At 34.3% G+C, this 25,094-nt stretch overlaps 1 protein-coding gene and 1 long non-coding RNA gene across 3 annotated transcripts in view; one reads left to right on the top strand and one right to left on the bottom strand.

The window, feature by feature from the left end:
* The window catches only part of LOC111513631 (uncharacterized), a 44,672-nt gene that overhangs the window by 9,601 nt on the left and 9,977 nt on the right, over positions 1-25,094 (top strand). For both annotated transcript variants that reach the window (XM_074180531.1, XM_074180532.1), the window contains exons 5-12: positions 12,855-13,012; positions 14,858-15,019; positions 15,105-15,192; positions 15,245-15,337; positions 15,400-15,645; positions 18,489-18,810; positions 18,866-19,600; positions 23,663-24,732. In XM_074180531.1, the coding sequence (XP_074036632.1) occupies positions 12,855-13,012; positions 14,858-15,019; positions 15,105-15,192; positions 15,245-15,337; positions 15,400-15,645; positions 18,489-18,810; positions 18,866-19,600; positions 23,663-24,732 (2,874 nt within the window). The remainder of the gene's footprint in view (positions 1-12,854; positions 13,013-14,857; positions 15,020-15,104; positions 15,193-15,244; positions 15,338-15,399; positions 15,646-18,488; positions 18,811-18,865; positions 19,601-23,662; positions 24,733-25,094) is intronic.
* On the bottom strand, positions 3,240-5,478 carry LOC141484896 (uncharacterized). The gene is made up of 3 exons (XR_012466868.1): positions 5,118-5,478; positions 4,780-4,897; positions 3,240-4,105 (listed from the first exon to the last, which is right to left on the bottom strand). It is a non-coding gene; the product is annotated as an uncharacterized lncRNA (long non-coding RNA).

The following is a 25,094-nucleotide window of genomic DNA, read 5'->3' as shown; positions in this document are numbered from 1 at the left end:
CTTACCGAAATAAATAATATGGAAATACTGGGTGATTAAATACATTTTCAATAGCAGTACATCACAATAATAATAATAAAAAACGACTTTATTTCTTCCATTTATAGAATGAAAAGAATACATATATAATGTGAATTTGGCCCAAAGCAAAAGGCGAAGTTCAGTTTAAGATGATATACACTGTGTCCGTAAAGTATGGAACAAATTCATTTTTAGCTAAACAGGTCTTTTTAAGAAATAATCCTGAAACAAGTCGATTTTTGATGTTAATTTACTGTATTTTAAAATAATAATCTAATATACAGGGTGAATGACGAGTAATGACGTCACCGTCATTTTTTTTAAATGGAACACCCCCATTTTGTCTCAATTTTCGGATTACTCTAGCTGAGCTGATTCCAAAAATTTATCACATGTTGATTCCAATTGGTACAGGGTGGACAAAAATACAGTAGTTGTGTGTGTGCTAATAAAGTAACGCGTAACATTCTTCATTAGGTAAATTAACAATATTATCAAAAATACTTATTGTCTAGCGGACAGAATATGCTGGAATACATGACTTTATATTAAATGTTCGAACTGCAGCCCTTGCTGTATTTGACAGTAACCCAAACGGTGTACAAATTCTTGTTGAACCTTGTGTATGGTTTCTTGCGTAATATTGCTTATTTCTGTTCGAATTTTCACTTGTACATCTTCAATATTTGCTGGTTTCGTTTTATAAATAACATTCTTCAGATGGCCCCACAGAAAATAATCCAAAGGATTTAAATCTGGTGACCTCGCTTGCCATTCAGTGGGTCCACGTCTACCAATCCACCTGTTCGGGAAAATTTCATTTACGTACCTTCTAACATCTACAGCATAATGTGGAGGTGCACCATCCTGTTGAAACCATAAAATTTCATCAAAACCTCCAGGATTACGTCTGCTGGGAAATAAATTACGTAAAGTAGGTACGAGATACCCCCTTAAAAACTCAAGGTACTTTGCCTCGTTTAAATTACCTTCGATAAAGTAGGGTCCAATGATTCGATTTCGTACAATTCCAGCCCATACATTTACCTTTTGAGGGTATTGTGTATGATGCTCACGCATCCAGTGGGGGTTTTCTTTTGCCCAGTATCTACAATTCTGACGGTTAACCTCACCATTTACCGTGAAAGTGGACTCATCAGAAAAAAATAGTGTTTTGTATCAAGAGAGGGTCTCGGTGACATTCATCCATCATTTCTTCGCAAAATTGGAGTCGTCTATCGGGATCATCTTCGTTTAATTCTTGCACAAGTTTGATTTTATAAGGATGCCATTTTTCAAGCTTCAATAGTTTGTGTGCCGTTGTTTTGCCAACACCGATTTCGCGACTAACTTTACGAACAGAAGTGTGCGCATCTTCTTCAAAACTCAGTAAAACATCTAATGCTATATCAGCATTTGCAGGGGGACGACCTGATTTGCGTACATTTGCAACCATACCAGTTTCTCAAAATTTCGTTTCCAGCTTACTGACTGTTGAACGCGTTATAGGTCTTTCTGGATATTTATCATTAAACAAATTGCACACTTCCATCTGAGTTCGCGATCTGTCTCCATACCCAATCATCATAAGTATTTGAATTCTTTGTTTTACACTTAACTCCATTTCTACTTCCAATTAAATCTAAGCAATCATTCGAATATTCACGAATATCAAAAATATTGTAGTACTAAACTGTCACTGAACATCAATAAATTACTAAACAAATAATGATATTTCACAAAAAACTAGACGACTATGTTTTTTATAAATGTAGATAAGAAATAATTTCTTTCATATTCTGTCTGCTAGACCACAAGCTCATTTTTATTACTCTAAACATGTAGCAAACTACGGGGTGTTACATTCAAACCAATTGCCGCTAGACAATAAGTATTTTTGATAATATTGTTAATTTACCTAATAAAGAATGTTACGCGTTACTTTATTAGCACACACACAACTACTGTATTTTTGTCCACCCTGTACCAATTGGAATCAATATGTGATACATTTTTGGAATCAGCTCAGCTAGAGTAATCCGAAAATTGAGACAAAATGGGGATGTTCCATTTAAAAAAAATGACGGTGACGTCATTACTCGAACGTAATTCACCCTGTATATTAGATTATTATTTTTAAATACGGTAAATTAACATCAAAAATCGACGTGTTTCAGGATTATTTCTTAAAATGATATGTTTAGCTAAAAATGAATTTGTTCCATACTTTACGGACACAGTGTAAAATCAGCTCATAAACTGTTTTTCCTCTTAACCTTAAGTAATATCGCTAGGTGGGTTGAACTTAACAATATGTAAGAATGAAATTAAAACAATGACACCTGTTTCTAATCTTCCATCGTACGTATATTATGATTGCATTGAAAACAAGTGTTTCTTATAGGCAAACTGTAGGATTTGAACATAGTAGGAACCTGATTATATATTGAACATATTTGATAAGTATAACTACGCCTGAATAAATCTTATCTAAAGATTGGCGGTGAAAGGAACGAGTCAAGTATGCACGTTGAATAAGCTGATATATATATTTTTCAAATTTTCAATTGGAGTCCATCATTATACCTAAACTTTTGGCTTCACTTACGTTTTGAAGTACTTCATTTTTTATTACAATACTTATGCGCGGTGTACACGAGCAAGTAAAACTATCAAAAGTCACTGTCTGAGAGTACTTCCACCTATACTTGCGCCTGTAAACACTCTCTAAGAGTAGTCTCCCAGAAAGTGAAAATATTTACGGCAAGCGGTTGCGGTGAGAATCTTGTACCAGTGTAAACTTGTTAGGAGATCGCTCTAGGAATCACCTATTTATTTCGGATTTGTTGAAAGTTTAACTGCAAGTGAAAAAAGAAATATGGAAGATGATAAGCGTGGATGGACAAAGGAAGAGACATATGCGTTAATAGGAATGTTTGAAGAATTTCCAGAATTATGGCAAATAAAATCAAAAATTTATAGGGATACAGTAAAAAAACAAAAAGCGCTAAAAATCATAGCCGAAAAATTTAACTCAAACGAGACGGAAATTCAGCGGAAACTTCACAATCTTCGCACCCAAACTAACCAAGAATATAAAAAAAATTGAAAAAAGAAAAAGTGGTCAAGATACAGACGAAATCTACAAAAGTTCTTGGGAATATTTTGAAGCATTAAAATTCCTTATCAATCAGAATGAAGTGGCTGAGACCGAGGATAACTTGGTAAGTAAACAAACATTTTTTTTAAATTAAGTGTTTTAGTTTTTGTTGGTAAATAATTCGTTTACAATTTTAAATATACTTGTATTGCCAGGAAACTTCCCCTTCGGTCGACATAAAATAATCACGAATTTCCTCTCGAATTTCTTTAGCAGTTACTGAGTAATTGTGAGCATTTCCGTATTGTAGCGGTAACAGATTTTCTGTTGGTAATCCTTCATTACGCCAGTTTCCGTTTTCATTTTCAGTATCGAAAGTGCCTGGCGGAGCATACAGATTAGTAGACATGTTACGGGACATAAGAAAATTATGAAGGACACATATTGTTGTTACAATTGTTTTTACTTTTTCCGGTGCAAGTGCAATTGGTTTTCTTAAAATTCGAAATCTTGTAGCCATGATCCCAAATACATTTTCAACTATTCTTCTTGCTCTTGAAAGACGATAATTATAAACACGATTAATGCCGGGTTGATTCCTGAATGGATATGGTTTCATTAAATATGGCTTCAGGGCAAATGCATCATCTGCAACTACTACATATGGTACTTGCTTCGTACGTCCAACTAATGGCTCTGGAGGGGGCTAATTTATAAATTTTTTTTGTAGAGCTGTTGATAAACCACAGTCGATATTCTTTCATTAGCGCCAATATTAGCGTATATAATTTTATAATTTGCGCTAGCAAGTGGCATGAGGACAATGCTATTTGTACCTTTATAATTATAGTAATAACTTCCACTGCGGGGGGGTGCTTGTATTACAACATACTTGCCGTCTAAAGTCCCAACGCAATGAGGAAAGTTCCATTTTTCCTCAAATTCTTTTGCATGCTCCAACCATTCTTCTGATGTATTTGGGACCTGAAAATAATTATTTTGTTACTTTTTTAGGATAATTTAGAAAACATTGCGAATAAGACTTTGCAAAATTTAACTGAGGCAACGCCTACAACTGCCGACAAAAAAACAAATAAAAAAAAACGTATATGCATTGACGATGCTACTATGGAAAAAGCAATGACTGAATTGAACAAACCGTGTGATGAGTTCAATTTATTTTGAGACTTTGTTGCTTCTGAACTTAGATCTTTGCAACATGAAATGTATCATTCAGAAAGCTATGTTAGACATATCAGAAATTGACGCCAATGAAAGAAGTGCTTCAGCTTTGTCCATACACTCACATTCATCATCATATTCGAGAGACTCTGAGGCATCTATCTATTCAGTCCCACCATCCACGTTTCAACCCATAATACATCCAGTTCCCATCGCTCATTCATCAACCTCACACAGTGCAAATTCATTCAGGTCTGAAGTTTTCCGTGAAACAGGTAATGAAAATAATTAATAGATAAATAGTTGGCTAACTGCACTTAAACATAACATTATTAGGCACAACATTTAACTTTGCAAGTAGCCAGAATAAACTTTTTAGCAAAGTCGATTCTTAAAATTACTTAATACATTTTTTATATGTAATACTAATTTTACGTCTGGTGGTGTTGAAGTGCTTATGGTATAACTAGACTTACCTTAAAGTAATCATTTTTTAGGACCTCCGTCAGAGCCTCACAGCATTCAGGAATTATCCTTGAGATCGTACATACAAAAGGATTCGAAACAGATACATGAGTGAATGGTATGAATCACCTACAAAAAACGTTTTTATTTTTTGTTATGATTAAGTTTTGTTTATTTTTTTAGAAAACTAAAAGTTACTCTTATTAACAGGCAGTAGCCAAAGTTAGTTTAATTGTGAAAGAATGAAATACTTTGTTTTTAAATTTGGACGTGTTTATATATGGCAAAATAAAATTAATGTTACCTTAATATAAATATTTTATTTATAGGTTACTATTGAAATATTTACCTGTAGCTAAAAACCTTAACGTTAGAACCAATCGTTCTCTTGCTTTAATGGATTCGCGCATATTTGTGTCAATTTTTGATATTTTACTAGACACTAACTCTAGTAAAAAATTAAAATCGGCTTCTGACATACGCAGAATTTTTTTTAATTGATTTGGATCTTCACTTCTCAATTCAGGTAATAACATTATATCAGTACCAACAGTTGGTCTCTGGGCTATCCACTCTTTAACCCATAATCTTTTTCTAGATCTTTCTCTTTGTTTTTTTGAACGCAACATTAGGTTTGTTCTAGCAAGAAATTTCGGATGGTTTGAAGCTGGTGTTATGGACTGGCCAACTGCGCATGTATGCCGTGAGACTGGTTGCAAATAGTTTGAGATTCATGTCCTGCTAGAATGCTTATTTGTGTTGATAAATTTCAATTGTCAAATTGTCATTTAAACTGACTTATTAGTTGGAAATTTGAAATTTATATTTTGTGCAGCGAAAAGTGAAGGTGAAAACCGATAAAAATGAACATATTGAATTGGCTTGAATAGTCATCGGCTTGGTCAAAATGGAAAAATTCAAAATAGAAGAAATGTTGAAATTGGAAAAAGAAAAGTTATAAATAAGAAAGAAGAGAAATGAATTATTAGAAACAAGAAATAATTTGCTCAGACAAATGAGCAAAGATAAGAATTCAGATGTTGATAAATTCTGAATTCAATGTTAGTATGAGGGATTTAGTTTGATATCTTATGTCATACATAGGGTTCCTGTTATGTGATATTATATAGAAAGAAGTTATTAGTTTATGTGTTAGGACGAGTACTTTACGACCCGATTAACAGCCTGTTGAAATAATCAGTGCTAGGGCTGTGCTGTCTCTCTAGCAAATGACAGGATGTGGTGTCATTCTCAGCACCGATTACTTTAATTGACTCTTAATCCGGTCGTAAAGTACCCACCCTTGAGCAAATTATATTTTTATACTGTTTGAAAAATCATTCTTATTTTACCTGAATGGATGTTTATTTAACTTATGCCAAACAATGAAATTAACATCAACAAACAGAAATATTACAATTTTATTGTTATCTTAAAACTTGTCAAGCTACAAAATTTCTGTGGTCTGCAGCATCTCTATTGATGTGATTATCTTCATCCTCTTCCTCATGGTGATGAAACAGCATTTCGACAAGTTCCTCATCATTGGATGATTCAGAATTATTTCCCCAATTTGATTCAGAGCTTGATGACTCTGATGACATTTCGGCTAATCCTACCTGTAATAATGGAGTTGAATAGTTGATGCATAGTTGAAAATCACCAAATTCTTGCTTGATTTTCATTCAAAAACATAAAATCATTTTACTCACCTGAATTTCCAAATGCAAATATGAAAAAATTGACAGTTTTGAGGATTGCCGTTCTATAAAAAACAAGATTTTTAAACCAATTATCAGGCCACTAAATATTTCTATTTTGGTTTCTCATTTCTTTAGTACATAACATAACCAACAAATCCATATTCCAAAATCATAACAAACGTGATATCGGATCACTCGATCACTCCGAATATTTGCGCATGTCACAAACTGAAAATCCTTACGAATTCCTCTGGACTACTTCGACAGTTCTCATACGGTTTGTAAACTGGATTTCGTCTTCGCTAGAACATGCGACTATTAATTCGAATCCTGGATTTGCTTTGCTAGAACGCCTATATTCGTATGCGCATGCTTCGTACGATTCCGTATCGTTTGAAATCGCTGCTAGAACAAACCTATTGTAATAACAACAGCTGCGGCTGCGACTCTTTTTCTGTGACGATACATTTTATCACACTACTGTCCCACTATATCGTATAAATAGGTACGCAATCACTTGCTGAAAGTATGCACGGAGTTGTCTTGGGATAGCAATTGCCGCAAGAAATTGCTTCAATTATTTGCTTGTATGTAAACGTTAGCGGAAGTCACTCTCAGAGGTGCTATCGCAAGTTACTATCTCGTGTACATCGCGCATTACACTATCAGAAATCTCATCTTGTTTGTTGCCAAAAAGAATGACATTAGATTTACTGCAATTAATACTAAGATTATCCTCTGGAACTTCAATGAACCTATCAAGTTTCTCATTTATAAGGTCACATGACTCCACTACCGTACTGGGTTGAAAACTATAATGAATTTGAGTATCATCCGCATACAAGTGTACATTACAAATCTGAAGCGTTTTCACTAGGCAGGAAGTATATATAGCTGAATATATGAATATTCCTAAAGCAAGTAGCTTAAGACGTTAAGCCCCGGGTGGCATCAACTCTATGCCTCAATGTCTCAAAGCCTTGGGACAGCTTGGTATCAGGTTCATACCTCAATGCTGAAATTTATTTTGGATAGCCTGTCTTGAATGCAGCAATATAAATTGTAGTTCATATAGTTTGAAAATATCTGGCTGAGGAATACAAAAGTTTTTGCTGACTGGAAATACGTTGAACAACACAGATGAAGCGGTGAATTGGCGCAGTGGTAGTGCGTCGGTCGGGAGTTCGATCCCAACATTGACCAGATATTTTTATTTGAAAGAATTTATCCAGTTGAAGCTGGGATGATTCTGCAACATTAAATGTCTGACGGACTGCGAATAGCCATGATGCTCCCTAACATTGCCTATTCAGGACACGAGGCTAATGACCAATGTAGTCGATGCCGATGACACCAAGAAAAACACGGATGATAAGATTTTTTTTAAACCGCCAGCTTTTGTTTCGAGCTCCTTTTCTTCCAAGTTTTTCTCAGCTATAATGTGCTTATGACGATCTCTATTTTCATTTGAATGTACTACATTTTTGTAGGAGTATTTACCTAACATCTTTGAAGCCACCTGCTTTTTGAATTCGGTGATAGACATTTTGTTCTGCCTTACTTTGTAAGTAATATTGTCATTCACCATCGCAGATCCAAACAATAATGTGGCGCCCAATTTCGTATAACACTTATTTCCCCTCCTCATGCAATGGAAAATTGCCTGCATTTTATCTGACATATAAGTGAAGGACTTGGGGTATCATTATAATCAGTGATTATAAGTTGTTTTTCTATTTCCCCCATCTGCTGCACTTTTTTCATTATATCCGTGTGTTTTTGCTAAGCAGTATCACTTCCCTCTTGTCCAGCCATTTCATCATGACGACTCCAGTATTTGTTTGTCTAGCATAAATTAAATACTTTTTCAACTTTTTTGTTCAAAATATCCAAAGAGTTCAATTTTCGATTTTATCTGCATTTCTTATGCAAATGTAACACTTGTGTAATATTTATGTGTGAAAAGTGATTGTCTTTTGTCAAATAAATTACCACCGAGCGACATCACTACAATAATGTTTTTATATGTGTGATAAATATAAAGACAAATTTTATATATTTTTTATGCTGAATTTGTGTCCTTTTTTAAATATATTAAATCATCTAAAGGAACAATACGTTCAGGCCAGTCTCAACTCCCTACACTGAGGTTAATGGACTGATACTATCAGAAAACAACTACTCCCCTGGCTAATACCACAAAGGGCGTTGGATTATATCTGACAGGTGTCAGTGCAGGATTCTTCACTGAAGTTATTCCTGCATATGCTGTTGGTGATACAACTGCCGCAATAGACCACTCGTCAGTGTAAAGTAGTGTCTATGATTACCGATATTCAAATTTCGGATTCGCGGTTGGTTACTTCGTTCACAGGCAGATGGGGCGATGACAAACCTGTTTGTTGTCCGCTTCAGCCTAGTTCGAGAAATGATACTCTGAAGGAATTCGATTTTCAATTATCGGAAATCTTGTAATAAGCTTCTCTAGTAAGGGTGATATCTGTTTGGAGTTTCATTATCACTGAAATGCAGCATAGATTGCAATTACTCAAAGCCATTCCTGCTTATCATTTTCCTGATGTTGGTTTCATATAAGAAATTTCTTCAAAATTAATCATCAATTTCGAAAACCTGGATAACATTTTGGAAATGTTACTCCTACAAGACGATGGATTGAAGTATTTTGATGAATCAACAATAGCTTATTTATTGGGAAAGAAAGTTTTTGGCTTTCTACCACTCCATCTTTATACAAAAAACAAGGATGAGGGAATCTTCCAAGGAAAGGAAGGAAGTAATCAATTCTAAATTAAGTAACTCTATACATGGATGTGTAGATCATGCAAAGAAGTAACTTTCAGACACAAACTGAAAGAAAGTCCTCCTGAAACAGCTAATTTCATATAAACATTGAATTACACGAAAGAAAAAAATTCTTTCAAAACAAATATCTATATGAACACTGAATTATACAGAAGATACTTTTCTCTACTCAGTTTGTATTTCAAACATTCGTTGTGGAATACAAATCAGATAACATTCACATGAATTCTACTTTAAATGAATGGTAATAAATTGCACTTACATGGAACACTGCACCCTCACTGGTATACACCGATGTTTCGCCTTAAGACACTTGCCCCAAGGCTCTTCAGTACCAAATTGGATAACATTATAGAAAATACACACAGTTCATTCATGAATTACGATTTTTAATGTCACGGAATAAGCTTGATCTGCTTATGTCGTCGATGACATCGTAATGTCATTCATTCACCTATTTGATTTGAACCCAGCCAAGAGGAATCTTATTTGAATTGAAGGGATTATATTTTTAGGAGTGATTAATTTTTGGGAAAGAAAGTTTTTGGCTTTCTACTACTCCATCTTGATACAAAAAACAGGGATGAGGGAATCTTCCAAGGAAAGGAAGGAAGTAATCAATTATAAATTAAGTAACTCTATGCAATTTATTACTATTCATTTAAAGTAGAATTCATGTGAATGTTATCTGATTTGTATTCCACAACGAATGTTTGAAATACAAACTAAGTAGAGAAAAGTATCTTCTGTATAATTCAGTGTTCATATAGAAGTATTTGTTTTGAAAGAATTTTTTTCTTTCGTGTTATTCAATGTTTATATGAAAGTAAAGTAGCTGTTTCATGAGGATTTTCTTTCAGTTTGTATCTGAAAGTTACTTCTTTGCATGATCTACACATCCATGTATAGAGTTACTTAATTTAGAATTGATTACTTTCTTCCTCTCCTTGGAAGATTCCCTCATCCTTGTTTTTTGTATCAAGATGGAGTAGTAGAAAGCCAAAAACTTTCTTTCCCAAAAATTAATCACTTCTAAAAATATAATCCCTTCAATTCAGCTTATTTATGTATTGTTTGGAACACATTTTGTAAACTCTGTTGCGAATACTCTAAGGCATGTAATGACAATGGTATAAATTTTGTCAATCATGCCACTATGTTTTTTTCATCCCTATAGTGAACCCAAAGTTATCAGCACTACCTTAAATCTCAAAAACCAGACTTAGGTGGGACTAGAGAAAATACCTGTAAGATTAATAAAGGACTGCAAATATGTTTTAGAACCTGCTCAGACGAATAATCAGCCCGTCTCTACTTACAGAAATATTTCCAGACAAATTAAAAGTTTCAAAAACAATACCAGTTTTTATAAAAGGAGACTAGCAACTGATTGAAAACTATAAGGCAATTATACTGGTTAGTTCCATCGTCAAAGTTATTGAAAAAGCTGCCCACGATAGGTTCAATTCATTTCTAGATAAATACGAAATTTCGCAAAACTGTCAACATGGTTTTAAAAGGGAGGTCGATCCTCTGAAACGGCAACGACTGAATTCACTCAATATATATATATATATATATATATATATATATATATATATATATATATATATATATATATTTGTGTGTGTGTGTGTTAAATCGTAAGGTCCTCACAAACAGGAATGCTGAACTGATTTTCAGGTTTTGATCCTTTTCTTTATTTTTATCCTCACTTGGATTGATCTTACGGTGTTTCGACAAAGTCTCATTTGTCATCTACTGGTGATTTTCATTAAGTGTTCGGAAGTTGACCAACCTTACTTGATCCGCTCCCTACTATTTAGGGAAAGTGGTGTTTGTTACGTGTTCGGAAGTAGACTGTCCTTACACGATCTGCCTCCTACTATATAGGTATTGTTGGTGATTTTTACATGAGTTCTTGATAGCCTGGAACATCGAAGAAAGGTTGGAGATTTGAAACTCTTCTATAGATACTTTCATGGGAAGTGTTCAAGTGACCACACATTTGATTCCACCAAGACCGGTACATATCAGAAATATGTGACGGACTGTGGCTGCTCATCGTTTTGAGGTTCAACTCATTTCACCTCGAACTTCACTGTTTGAGAACTCTTTCATCTGGAGATGTGCAATAAACTTCCTGAGAACGTTTTTCCAAATGGATTTAATCTCCAGGGATTCAAATCCAATGTGAATCGCTACTTTCGCACAGGCACCGCTCTGAAAGTGTCTTAAGGATTTTCCTGTAGTGCTTGTGTTTTGTCCTTAAAAAAAATAATTTCAACTTGTTCCCTCACAAAATGAAGTCTTGCTCTACACTAATTTTCAAAAAACAACAATACAAAGGGGCCACTGAAAAAACAAGTAAGTATGCGATTAGTGCTTATGGAACTTTTTCTCTAATGTGTAGTAAATCTTCATTTTGTGTAGTGTTATTCATATGTTGTCATGTCATTGTGTGACTTGTATCTCACTGAAATATTCCACTCATTTCTGATCCTCAATTGTCTGTGTATACTCCTATAGGTTTACTTTTTTCATTTTTTTGCATTTTATGTAATTGTACATGGTTCATACTTCTTTATATTTTTCATACCCTGAATTGATGATCCATGTCCATGCATTTTATATTTAGCATATTTGACTTTTATATTTTTCATTTATGTAATTTTGCTCACTTACCTGATCCATGTAAACGTGGCAAACAGAAGAAAATAAATATCTATCTATATATCGTAAGGAGTATCTGAAATATTCCCCAACATCCGGAAATGATATGAACTTATCACTATGTAATAATATGTTTCAATATTTCAAAATGACAAAGGCTCCCAACTACTGCGTCAGAATAAAAAAACATGTGTAGGTGAATTGCTGTCCATTAAGCACGTGCAGCTGCCAAGAAATCTGACTAGCAAGGTTTCGCTGTGACAAATTAATTATTAATCATTATTCATATACAAGTTGATATTAAGATACTGAAATGGAAGGTATCTTCTATTCATCCAAATGATAAATTCTTTATTCAAAAGATCTTCAAAACTTTCAATAAATTCTGGGTTTTTCAGCTGTTCATAATTTTCAGATGATCTTTGAGAAGGGTAAATCAAAATGTTTCATTAGTGGTACTTAAAAAGAATAATCGTGAGTAAGAAATGGTTTGACGAAAACCATATAAAGACACCATCTGATGACAGATGAATGAGAGTTCCGACGGTGGCCCATTGCCTTTACATCAACCTCCTAAAGAAATGAAATCGTCTCTCTCTTAGCAGCTTTCACACCACGCAATCAATTGGATAATTGCTCAGCTCTAGCTCTTTGGTCTCTGTTATTATTAAATTATATGTCAACAATGAAAGCTGCAGAGTGACAGAAAGTGATTTCGTGTTTGGCAGTAGAATCATTTGATTATTTAAACATTTATCGATATTACCGAAAAATATTTTTTTATTTGTAGAACAATTATAAAACTTGAGTTTATGAGAGATGAGAAGGATGAAAAGTTATAGTGTTTTTGTTTCTACTAAAAAATAAGATTTTTTTCACTGTTTCAGAGGGAATCAAATGAAGAATCAAGTGATAATAGCAAAAGTAACAAGAATACAACGAAGAATAACAAATTATCCACCCAAATGATTGACAGCAGTGATACTGATGAGGAATTTAGTAAATTTTGTTCGAAGAATGAAAAATCCAGAGAAGATATCGTTAGGTATGCTTGCTTTTATCAGCAAGAAGTATTTAAATTTTAAAAAGCTAAAGATAATTCAAATTGAAATGGTTTTTATTATATGTTTTACATTCATGATAATTATGTAGATCATTTATTGTCATTTATTATAAGGGAACTTGATTAATTAATGATTTGAAGAGTCAAGGTAATCTGGGATTTAAAATTTTAAAATATAACTCCAAACATTGTGAAACCTAACCAAAAAATACAGTTTTAGTATTTATAGAAGTCCAATTTTATTGTATATAATTGAATAATAAAAATCACTGTGTAAATGCATTCAAGACATAAGTGGAACCACCTATTGGTGTGACATCCAAGTTTGTTTGCCAAGTTGTAATGTCGGCGTTGATGGCTTGACCAATCTTTAAAACCGAAAATTTTATTCAACGTGAAATATTTGGAATAGGAGCAGCCAGAGGTGGAAACCATAGTTTGGATTTTCAAACTTTGACATAATGTAAATAAATATATTGATACTTGACAAATTTCAAGTCAACATACTTGATTGAGAAAGATATAAAATAAAAAATAAATTTTTATGTGTGTGCAATATTATTTAACATCAGTGATATCCTGATGAAACATAAATTAGTACAAGTTAAGTTCAAATTATAAGTTGAAGGAATGGTTATGAACGATTGTCGAATCACAATCAGAGAAGTCGCCGATGATTTGCGTGAAAATACGAAAAAAAAGCGGATTTGTGGAAAAACAATTCATGCACCTGCTCACATTCCATTGCTTCCTTATGAATTTTTGGCCGAAAATATTACTGTAACGATGCTCTAGACATGTCTCTGGTGACTTTCTCATGTTTCCAAAAATTGAAAACCTTAAAGGACTGGTGTGTCACAAACAAATGATATTAAAAGCATATTGCGGAAGAAGTTGAAGGCTATCCCAAAGATCGAGTTTGAGTAGTGTTTCGACTTTTTGTGTGGTCCTTCATAGAAGTCTACAAAATGTTTTCTTTAACTGGAAATATATTAATTTTATTTGAGTCATCCCCCGTTTCTACAATGTACAGTTGTTTCCATGTTTTTTAACTTTATAAGTATTCCTATATCCTTCAGATTTGATAATGTATTAAGGAAAACATGCTGGCTTCATATTCACAACTTCACAACATTATAGATGTAGATTCCTCAGCTCTTATCAGATTTGTTGGAGGTATTATTGTGAATTTATGTCTGAAAAAATTTTTGTTGCCGAAGGCTTGCTTGGTTTTACACAAAATTTATAGATCATTAATCACGAACATATGAAGGGTCCAGTGGAAAAACGTCGGAATTGTAGTTTCAGTGGCATTTGTATGCTAGGGACACGAAGTATCAACACGCTCAATGGCTTCGGGAAAAACAATTAGTCAACTAAAAATCACGTTTGAAAATATGTTGCACAGCTGAAGAACGATGAGACTCTTGAGCGTCCTAGAAAGAATGTTGAGCTTCCACCTCCTGTCTCCAGTCTTCCAGCATCTCAAGAATGGCAAGGAATGTTCTCATCAATTTTAAGTTTGCTCTTGTTTATTTCATAAAACGAAATAAACGCTGTACTGCGTGCAAAAAGAACTTTGTGGATTTGAAACTTAAGATTTACTTTTCTCAGAATCTGTTCAAATGGAACTTCATACTTTTTCCACCGGATCCTTTATGTGCATTCTTATGTATTTGTTTTCATCTGCAAAACACTAAAAGATCATAATATATATGTTGCGTTAAAGAAATTGCCTCAGTTTTTCACAACTGGATATTATTTTTTGAATGAAATAATTGCCAACTAATTGCTAATTTAAAATCATTCACAATTTTGTAATTTCAGTAAAGCCAAAAAACGGATAAAAAAAACCATTGTTCTCTCTGACTCGGACGAATCTGGTAGTGATAAAAAGAAGAAAAACAATAGTGAAGACTCTGACATAGAGAGTGACAAATCAGATTCGAATAAATCTAGTGAAGACGAGGGAGAAAGTGAAGAAAATAAGTAAGTTCAGTCCTGAATTTAGTTTCTATTTTGAATTATTTTAAAATAAACAACAATAATCTGTAACTGTTTCAATAATTCTCAGGAAGCCCAAACGTAAAAGAATTAAGAAAACAAAAGACAGTAGTAGTAGTAGTGAAGAAGATAGATCTACCAGAAAACAAATCAGAAAAGTAAGTTTAACGTGGCAAATGTAATTTTAAAATTCAACTAGTGATTTTTCAGGTATTAGATAGAGCCTCTTTATCTGCAACTACCAAAAAGGCAGAAGCTGATGAAAAGGAACGTAAGGCTCGTATCGCTGAAAAGCAAAAAAAAGTAAGTCCATCAATGGTGAAATCTTGACTTGTAAAAGTATCCATTTCTTTCTTTACTTTCAGTATAATAATATTTTTGAAGAAAAGAAAGATTCTAAAATAGAAAAGCTTGTTTTGGACCATGACGAGAATACAAAGAAAGATGTACTTGAAGTTCATAAAAAAATTGTCAAAAAATTGAAACCACATCAAGCAAATGGTATCCAATTCATGTGGGATGCTTGCTTTGAGTCTGTCGAAAGGTTAAAAAAAGAACCTGGATCTGGATGTATTCTAGCCCACTGCATGGGATTAGGAAAAACATTACAGGTAGAATATGTTTTCATTTGTATTTAGTAGGTTAGGTTCACTTATACTACTTGTTTATAAAATAATCAGGGTTTTCTTTAAATGAAATGTACCAAGAAAGCTGAAGCTGATTCTGGACTGATACCTGTCTGATATAATTCAATGCCCTTCTTGGTATAACCCAGAGGAGTAGTTATTTGATTTATAGTCAGTATTCAAATATGCCTACTTAGTTCAAAATAATATTTTGACTTGATAGGCGGAACTGTAGTAATCCAATATAAATAATGCTCTCACATACTGGAACTGCATTATATGCTAGTACTTCCAGACTATCTTTCAGGATTGACCAAAGTTGCTCCAGTTTAAACCCGGTCATATTTTATGTAAAACGTCATATAGGTGACACTAAAAAATATCTGCTTCCAAAAAATAAGAAACAAAAGTGTAATCGGCCATGCTTAAGGTATGTTAATGAGAAATTGAGAAGGCTTTTGTTTTCGATAAAACAATAGTTTGTTGTGAAGTCTTTAATGTTTAAAATTGAGGGCAAAACAATAAAAATAACTTACAACTGCCCGACCTACTTGAGATTCTCGACAAATGGGGCTTTATTTGCAAAGGATTGAAGAGATTGAATAAATTGACATATATGTTATATGAAATAGTACGCCTCATTGTCTAGTACTACGTCGTAAGGATTATGCAGTTCCAATTCGACTTCCATTTATCGTATAATTCAGCACTATTACATACTTTGGATTCAGTAAGTCCAAAAATAGTTGTTCCAAGTGGGGAAAATCTATGAAACACAGACACAGAGCCTTCTCATTCATTTGGCGAAGAAAGTGTTTCAACTCAACTAGTTATATTGTATATTGGTGTTTCATAAAAATAAAAGTATTTTCAAAAACTATATTGAAAAACTCAAATACTACATGGATCAATAAGTCCCGAGACTAACCCAGAGATGGCGCTCTTAGTAAACCAGTAACCACGTCTTTCTAGAGTACTAACCTTTGCTTGAAACGTGTCGAAATTTTAAGTCGATCGGACCAGAAACAGCTGAGTTATCGAGGTTAGAGTAAAGTCGTTTTGTAGTTTGTTTAAAAAATGGAAAAAACCGAGTTTCGTGTTCTGATAAAACATTGTTTTTTAATGGGTAAAAACACCGTGCAAGCGAAAGAATGGATTGAAAAATGTTACCCGGACTCTTGTCCATCAAAAGCAACGATTTGTCGGTGGTTTGCCGAGTTTAAACGTGGTCGTACCAACACAAATGACGCAGAACGCTCGGGTAGACCTGTGGAAGCTGTTACACCGGAAAATGTGAGTGAAGTGACAAAAATTGTAATGAAAGATCGTAAAGTGAAGCTCCGTGAGATTGCTGAGATGACACAGATATCATATGGAGGTGTATTTACTATCCTTCATGAAAAATTGAGCATGAAAAAGGTTTTTTCTAAGTGGGTGCCGCGATTGCTTTCGATGGAACAAAAACAGCAACGAGTCGATGATTCAGAAAGCTGTTTATCGCTATTTACTCGCAACAAAAAAGATTTCTTGCGTCGTTACGTGACCATGGACGAAACATGGATACATCACTACACTCCAGAGTCAAAGCGGCAGTCATCTGAGTGGCGCACAGCTGGCGAAAGCCGTCCGAAACGTCCGAAAACGCAGCAGTCAGCTGGCAAAGTGATGGCGTCAGTTTTTTGGGATGCGCATGGCGTGATTTTCATTGACTACCTCGAAAAAGGTAAATCGATCAACAGTGATTATTATATTGACTTACTGGTACGTTTGAAGGAGGAAATCGCAAAAAAACGACCGCACATGCAGAGAAAAAAAATCCTTTTTCACCAAGACAATGCACCTTGCCACAGGTCGATGAAAACAATGGCAAAATTAAACGAATTGGGCTTTGATCTGCTTCCCCACCCCCCATACTCACCAGATTTAGCCCCCAGTGACTACTGTCTCTTTGCTGATCTTAAAAAAATGCTCCAGGGAAAAAGATTTGGCTCAAATGAGGAGGTCATTGCTGAAACTGAAACTTATTTTGAAGCGAAAGATACATTTTTTTATAAACATGGTATTGAAAAATTGGAAAAGCGTTGGAACCATTGTATCACCCTAAAAGGAGATTATGTTGATGAATAAAAAAAAATTTTGTAAAAAAAATGTTGTTTTCATTGTTAGTCTCGGGACTTATTGATCCATGTGTTATAACATATATTTCAATAGTTACTATAACAAATTAATTACTGAAATATTTATTTAGCGATTCCCAAAAACTAATCTCTACTTGAAAACAGTCCCTTTTCAAATTACTACAGGTCATTTGTAAAATTTATGTTCGCATCATATACTATGTTGTTGTGTAAGGAGAATAGTATATTCAGTAGATTTATTACGATATTTTGTTTACTTGTAATGCACTGTTTGGAACCTTTAGTGTAGTAATGAATATTACTGGAGGTTTTTCCAAACACCAAACCGTTATTTTAACACCTCGACATGTGTTTCGATCACCAAGTGATCATCTTCAAGAGGAAGATCATCTTCGAAAGGAAGAACAGTTTGATCTTAGAAAGGAAGATCAGTTTGATCGTTCTCTTGAAGATGATCACTTGGTGATCGAAACACATGGCAAGGTGTTAAAAAACAGTTTGGTGTTGGGAAAAAACTTGAGTAATATTCAGTATATTGTTTATTGAAACATGAAGAAATAAATATTCTACTGTTACAAAGTTGTCCTAATGTTTGTTGTTTGTTCCATTTCTTTAACGACAGTATGACTTTACTAATTATAATAAAGGTTTTTCAATATTGAGCTAAAAATGTGACATTTTAATTTTAAGGTTATTGCATTATCACATACTTTGTTGACCAACCACGAGAAGACGAATGTAAATAAAGTTTTGATCGTATGTCCTTTGAGTACAGTTTTGAATTGGAAAGCAGAATTCAAAAAGTGGATTCCCAGTAGTGATACACTTGAGGTTTATGAACTAGTGTCTTGTAAGAAAAATTTCGAAAGACAGTACATTGTGAATGAATGGCATCAAGAAGGAGGAGTTTTAATAATAAGTTATGCCATGTTTCGAAACTTGAGCAACCCTGATAATAAGAAACTTAGTAAAAAGCTAAGGAACGCTTTTCAGGTGGGATTCATCGATCCAGGTACCTCATAACGATCAGTTCTTATTTCGTTTTGAAAATACATGATTTATTTCAGGTCCAGATTTGGTGGTGTGCGATGAAGGTCACCTACTCAAGAATGAGAAAACCAATTTGAGTATTGCAATGAATAGAATTAAGACTGCTCGCAGAATAGTCCTCACAGGTACACCACTACAGAACAACCTTAAGGAATATTGGTGCATGGTGCAATTCATAAAACCCAATCTGCTTGGTACTTACAAAGAATACATGAACCGGTTTGTGAACCCCATTACTAATGGTCAATACACCGATTCTACACCACGAGACACTATTCTGATGAGAAAAAGATCACATGTGCTTCACAAGCTCCTAGATGGTGTTGTACAGCGTAGAGATTATGCTGTTCTAGAACCATACTTGCCTCCAAAATATGAATACGTTCTTTTTGTGAAGCTGTCAGAAACTCAAGTCAAACTATACCAACACTACATGGACAAATATGCTCGACAAAGTGATGGTTCAAATAGAACTTCATTTTTGTTCACAGATTTTCAGAAACTACAAAGAATTTGCACACATCCAAGAACACTGGCTGAAAAGGGTAGCGAAAAAAAAGAGAAGTTTGATGATGAAGAATCTGAAGGTTCTTTGAAGGATTTTATTGATGATGCAGAGGCATCATCTTCTGGAAAATCGTCATCAAATTCTTCCGGTTCGGAAACAGATGACAGTGGTTCTGGGAGTGGGGATAAGATGAAATCGAAAAAACAACAAAAAACAAGAGTAACCAGAGCACAAACTGCCTACAGTAAGTAATTATCAAAAACAAAACAAGTAGTTTTTACAAAGCACTTCGAAACATAACATATGAACACAATAAAATTAGAGTGTTTCACATAGAATATTCATATCAAAATCAAAAAAGATTATTTGTTGCATTAGGAAGCTGTCAAACCAATGATGGAAATGTCATATTTTTGACAAAATTTGCAGTAAGGTACTATCCATAGTGTGAAAATAAGCAATTTGGTTTGGGAAGTTCATTGTCTAGTTAGTTTAAAAATGATTAATGTTTTCTCATAGTACCATGCTTGGAATGAAGAGCTCTAGTTGTAATGAAGGAAAGAGAAATGAAACTTTCTATGTTATACAATAAACGTTAGTTACAAATAAAAGTGGTAAAAAACATAGAAAGTTTCATTTCTCTTTTCTTCATTATGATTTCCTGCCACGTAGTAACAGTTACATCCATCAATGTATTGCTCTAGTTGTGTTAATTGGACTGATTCGTGTGCTCTTTTTGCAGGTAAGTAGTCCTAATTCATGTTGATTTTCTTTCACTTTCGATTGCCAGGCGCAAAATTCGTCAGTCATTTCCTTCTGGGCAATACTTGGTAGATGACTTCAGATTGGTTTATTACGTGAATGTCAGCTGGGGTGCCATGAGTGGGTTGAGCAAAGGTACCTCCCACACATGTCGAAAAGAACAGTTTTTATTCTATTTTAAATCAATCAAAACGTCATCTGGCTGTATCTCGGTAAAAAGATTGTGAACTTAGGATCCAGGCAGGAGCATTTATTGCCTATTTGAATACACCGGCTGACAAATTTTCCTTTGGCATGCTTCTTGCCGACTTCTTCAGTTTGTTCAGTATTATATCCCTTCAATCAGCTTGCAAATTTTAATCTCGTCAGCTGGTGTATTTTACGTGATTGTTTTTTTTTTCCAACTGCTGCGTTTACACCCTTCACTGTATATTGCGTACAGACTATTATCTGACAAACTTTCAGTTGAAAGAAATTCATTGAATAATAATATTAGGGTGTGTTAAAAGTTTTGTCCGTTTTAATGTCGTGTTTTTGTAGCTCCATATGTCAATAAATAATGATTTTAATTTGCCGTAGTATATACTGATCAATAGAGAATTTTGTACTCTATGCATTGATGCTGTTAATTTTTTCAAGATTTTAATTTTATTCCGCTTTTCAGCTCATTATTTACTATATGATGTCGTTGAGCAATTTTTGTCCAAATTTTCTTTACGACTTAAAATTGAACCAAAACGCTGCCGAAACAGCCCGAAAAATCAACCAGGCAATGCCTGGTTTGCGAAATTTCGTTCCGGAGATTTTAGCCTCGAAGTGGTCTGCTTACAGGATGAGGATTTGTGATGAAAAGTGGATTCTTTTCGACAACAGGAGATATTTAGGATAGTGGTTGGACACCGATGAGCCAGGCACTTCTCAAAGACGAAAACCCACTGATAAAAGGCCATGGGTACTGTATGGTGGTCAGAGGCTGATCTGATTCACTATAACTTGTAACCGTGCCATACCATCACAGCAAAGTCCTAATAATTGATTGATTGAATCAACGAAATGTACCGAAGGTCAGCATCAGCCGACACTGGTCAACAGAAAAGGTCCGATCCTGCTCCACGACAACGCCTGACCGCACGAATCACCGTCTGAATATTGAACGAAGTTCTGCCTTACCCATCATACTTACCAATTAGGATCAGGCAAAAATGGCCTTCGTCGATTTCATCGAATCCCGAGCTCGCAATTTTTTCGCTGACGGAATTAATCGACTTGTTTTGTTGGAAAAAGTGTACTGATTCAAATGGCGCTTATTTCAATAAACTCCACTGCGATATCACAGATCAAAATAGACTCATGAAAACTGACAAAACTTTTGAAACAACCAATATCTGTATGGGATCCCTGATCGGGAGGCTTTAGACCCTCTCTAACGATTTCTATTAGCCTGAAAATTAATTTGACGTTGATTTCTCCAGAATTCTAATGCGGTCCATACAATTTTTCACATTATTTGTATTCGCTATACCCATTCCATTTTAAGACGTTTTTCAGATGAGTGAGTACCTCTGGTAGACTCTCAGGTTTACAGATGCGCCAGGCCATCTCAACTAACGTTTGCGCCCACGTTAACATGTTCAAAGACATCCAAGTGCCCGATAAAACTCACAGCTACTATCCGAGACTTTATAGGGGGGCGATAGACACGAAGACAATTACAATTGATAAGAATATGGAATCAATATGAATAAAGTGTGGACACCTGCACTAAATTGCACATGCATCGGCAAATTAACTTAAACAATGAAACGAAGCCGCCCACTTCATCAATAGAATAAAATCAGAAACCCGACATTAAAAAATTTAATATGTGCTGTGCTGACAAATAAAGCACTTTACCCATTGCCCCATTGGTTTTGATAATGTCATGGATACGAGAGCTGTTTGATAAGTCGGTGACATATTTTGAGTAAAATGATTAGTTTTTTATTTTTCAACATATTTTCGTTTCAGCTCAATACATTCAGTCAAGCGTGCTATCTAAAAACCAAAATAACTCAGTTAACACAAGTGCTACTGAGTTGTTCTTCCACTCAGAAGCACTTGTGCTGTTTGATTATTCAAACTATGATAAAACAGCAATGAAAGAATCGTGTCCTCCATTATATTCGAATATATTTACCATGTTTTAAAAATATTCTCTGTGTTGAAAATGGAAACTATTTTAAACAGCTATTTGTAATGATTTCACTTACCGCACCCAATTTGTTAAATCCTGCTATTAATTATGGTGAAAATTGGCCCCTTCTTGGATAAGTAACAAAATTTGACAGTAGTCTAATAAGACATGGTGGTTGACAGCAGTATTGTTGCATACCTCGTATTTCTACATTTTTCTTTGAACAACAAATCCCCCACCTTTCTATATTCCAGGCTATTCAAACTAGAGTAGAGCCTAGATGATGACAGAACGACCAGCTGTCGAAAGCGCTCGCATATAATTAAATAGGAGTTATTATATACCACCGTGATAGCTTTTTGTAACTTAAAAAAATCCTGAAACTTGTGTTTGATTGGGAAAGAAAGGTTTTGACTTTCTACTTCTCCATCTGTATACAAAAAAAATGGGAATCATACAAAGAAAGGAAGAAAGCAATTGATTTCAAAATGAACTCTTTACAAAGATGTGTAGATCATGCAAAGAAGTAACTTTCGGACACAAACTAGAAGAAAAAGCCCTCTCGAAACAACAACGAAAGAAAAAATACTTTTGAAACAACTACTTTTATATGAACATTGACTTATTCAAAAAAACACTTTTTTCTATTCAGTTTGTACTCCAAACATTCGTTACGGAATTGATTCAGATATCATTCACAGGATTACTACACAATATCGTATATGAAAGAGGAGCATTTCACTTACACAAAACACATATCCTCAACGGTTGACATTGATGTTTCGAAATAAGACATTTGTCAGCACCAAACTAGTGTTTGATTATTCTTATCATCGCCTCAGTAATGTTCTCTTGGATCTCCCTTGAAGTACTCCTTTATTCTTGTGTCCTCCAGCAGTAAAGTATTTTTCATTTATTCGAGATCTAGTTGTTTGGTCGCCATGCTTCTAATTGGTTTAATAGTTTGACAAAATAGTGCAAGGAATTAATCAAATTGTTAATGTGCTTTTGATATTCAAGAGAGTTTTAACAAAACACAAAATTTGACATTCTTTCAAATTATTCTCGTTTTAATAGGTAATTTCATACAACTTTGAAGTGTTATATTACCACTTCTGCACATTTTGATAGTTATGTGCCATTCTATTTTATCTTTTTCCAACTATTTATGATAATTCTCTCTTATGTGATTTATTTTGAATAATATTAAATATATATTTTCTTATTGCTTCGTGCACCACTAATATATCAATTTAGAAAATGTCAAATGAAAATTGCAGTGATAATTTAATTATGAAAATTGAACTACATTAAAATCCAAAAAAAAAGATTTACTAATATTCTTATTTTAATTTTGATGTTATTTTTCAGGAAAAGAAAATAATGAAGGTAGTGATCCAGAATTGGTTGAAGAGGTAAAAAAGGAATGGTGGCAGGAGTACTGTGATGGTGAGGAATTGGACAATATTAATAATAGTGGAAAATTATTTTTGTTGTTCGAAATTCTGAAAGAGTGTGAAGAAATTGGTGATAAAGTTTTAATTTTCTCGCAATCGTTGTATACCTTGAACTGTATCGAGTATTTCCTAGAGAAAATAGACGAAGCTACTCAAAATGGCACACCTGAAAAAATAGGCGGCTATAAAGGATCTTGGGCATTAGGTCTGGACTATTTTCGGTTGGATGGTTCTTCCAGCTGTGATAACAGGCACAATTGGTGTGACGTGTTTAACAATCCAAACAATATAAGAGCTAGGTTGTTTCTGATATCTACCAAGGCCGGGGGATTAGGAATTAATTTAGTAGCCGCTAATCGAGTGATCATTTTTGATGTTTCTTGGAATCCCTCTCATGATATACAAAGCATTTATCGAGTTTACAGGTTCGGCCAGACGAAGCCGTGTTATATTTATCGCTTTGTCACATACGGAACAATGGAAATGAAAATATATGAACGACAAGTTACGAAACAGGCGATTTCAAAAAGAGTGATAGATGAACAGCAAATCGACAGGCATTACAATCAAAATGATTTGCAGGAGCTCTATAAGTGCGATCTAGATCCTACTGACAGACCCATACCTATGGTGCCAAAGGATGTTCTCTTGGGCGAAATGTTACAGAAACACGAGAAAACAATCTATAAATATCATTTACATCAGTCTTTATTGGAGAATAAAGAGGACGAAGGGTTGAACGAGGAGGAGAGGAAAGCTGCTTGGGAAGAATTTGAAAATGAAAAGGTCATTCGAAAATACACTTATAATAATACTGGTATGGCTCAGATGAACCAGGGAATGATGAGTGCTCAAGCGATTTCAGCAGCTTTGGCAAATATTGTGAGAAGGGACAATCCTGATTGGTCCGAAATTCAAATCAAAAGTATCATTCCTGCCCTTGTTCAGCAGCTGCAGGTTCAGTTAGCTGAAAATGACATGTCGGTGAGTCCATCACATTGTTTTTCAAATTTTTTTTGTTGTCCCAAAAAACAAAGTTATTTACTGAGAAGGTATTCAAGAAATACTTTATTGTGAGATTTTCACTAAACAGTTTCACAAAAACGCCACATGTGTCTTGAAGAAGCCATTGTATAGTGTATAGTGTTTTTGTAAAACTGTTTGGTGAAAATCTCACAATAAGGTGTTTCCTAAATACATTATGGATTTTCATCAAATATTGACCGATTCCATCACATATAGACAGATAGTTGATTTTCACAAATATTAAACTTTGGTCATTGGGCCGGTTCAGAAACAAGAGATGTATCCTTACCTGCACTTGATCTGAAGTTGTCTTGGTAATC

Source organism: Leptinotarsa decemlineata, unplaced genomic scaffold (genome assembly GCF_025532065.1).
Source record: "Leptinotarsa decemlineata unplaced genomic scaffold, Ldec_3_MD MMD2_tig00026299_RagTag_RagTag, whole genome shotgun sequence".
NCBI lineage: Eukaryota > Metazoa > Arthropoda > Insecta > Coleoptera > Chrysomelidae > Leptinotarsa > Leptinotarsa decemlineata.
Note: the sequence above shows the minus strand (reverse complement) of the source record. Positions and strands in the feature narration are given on the sequence as shown.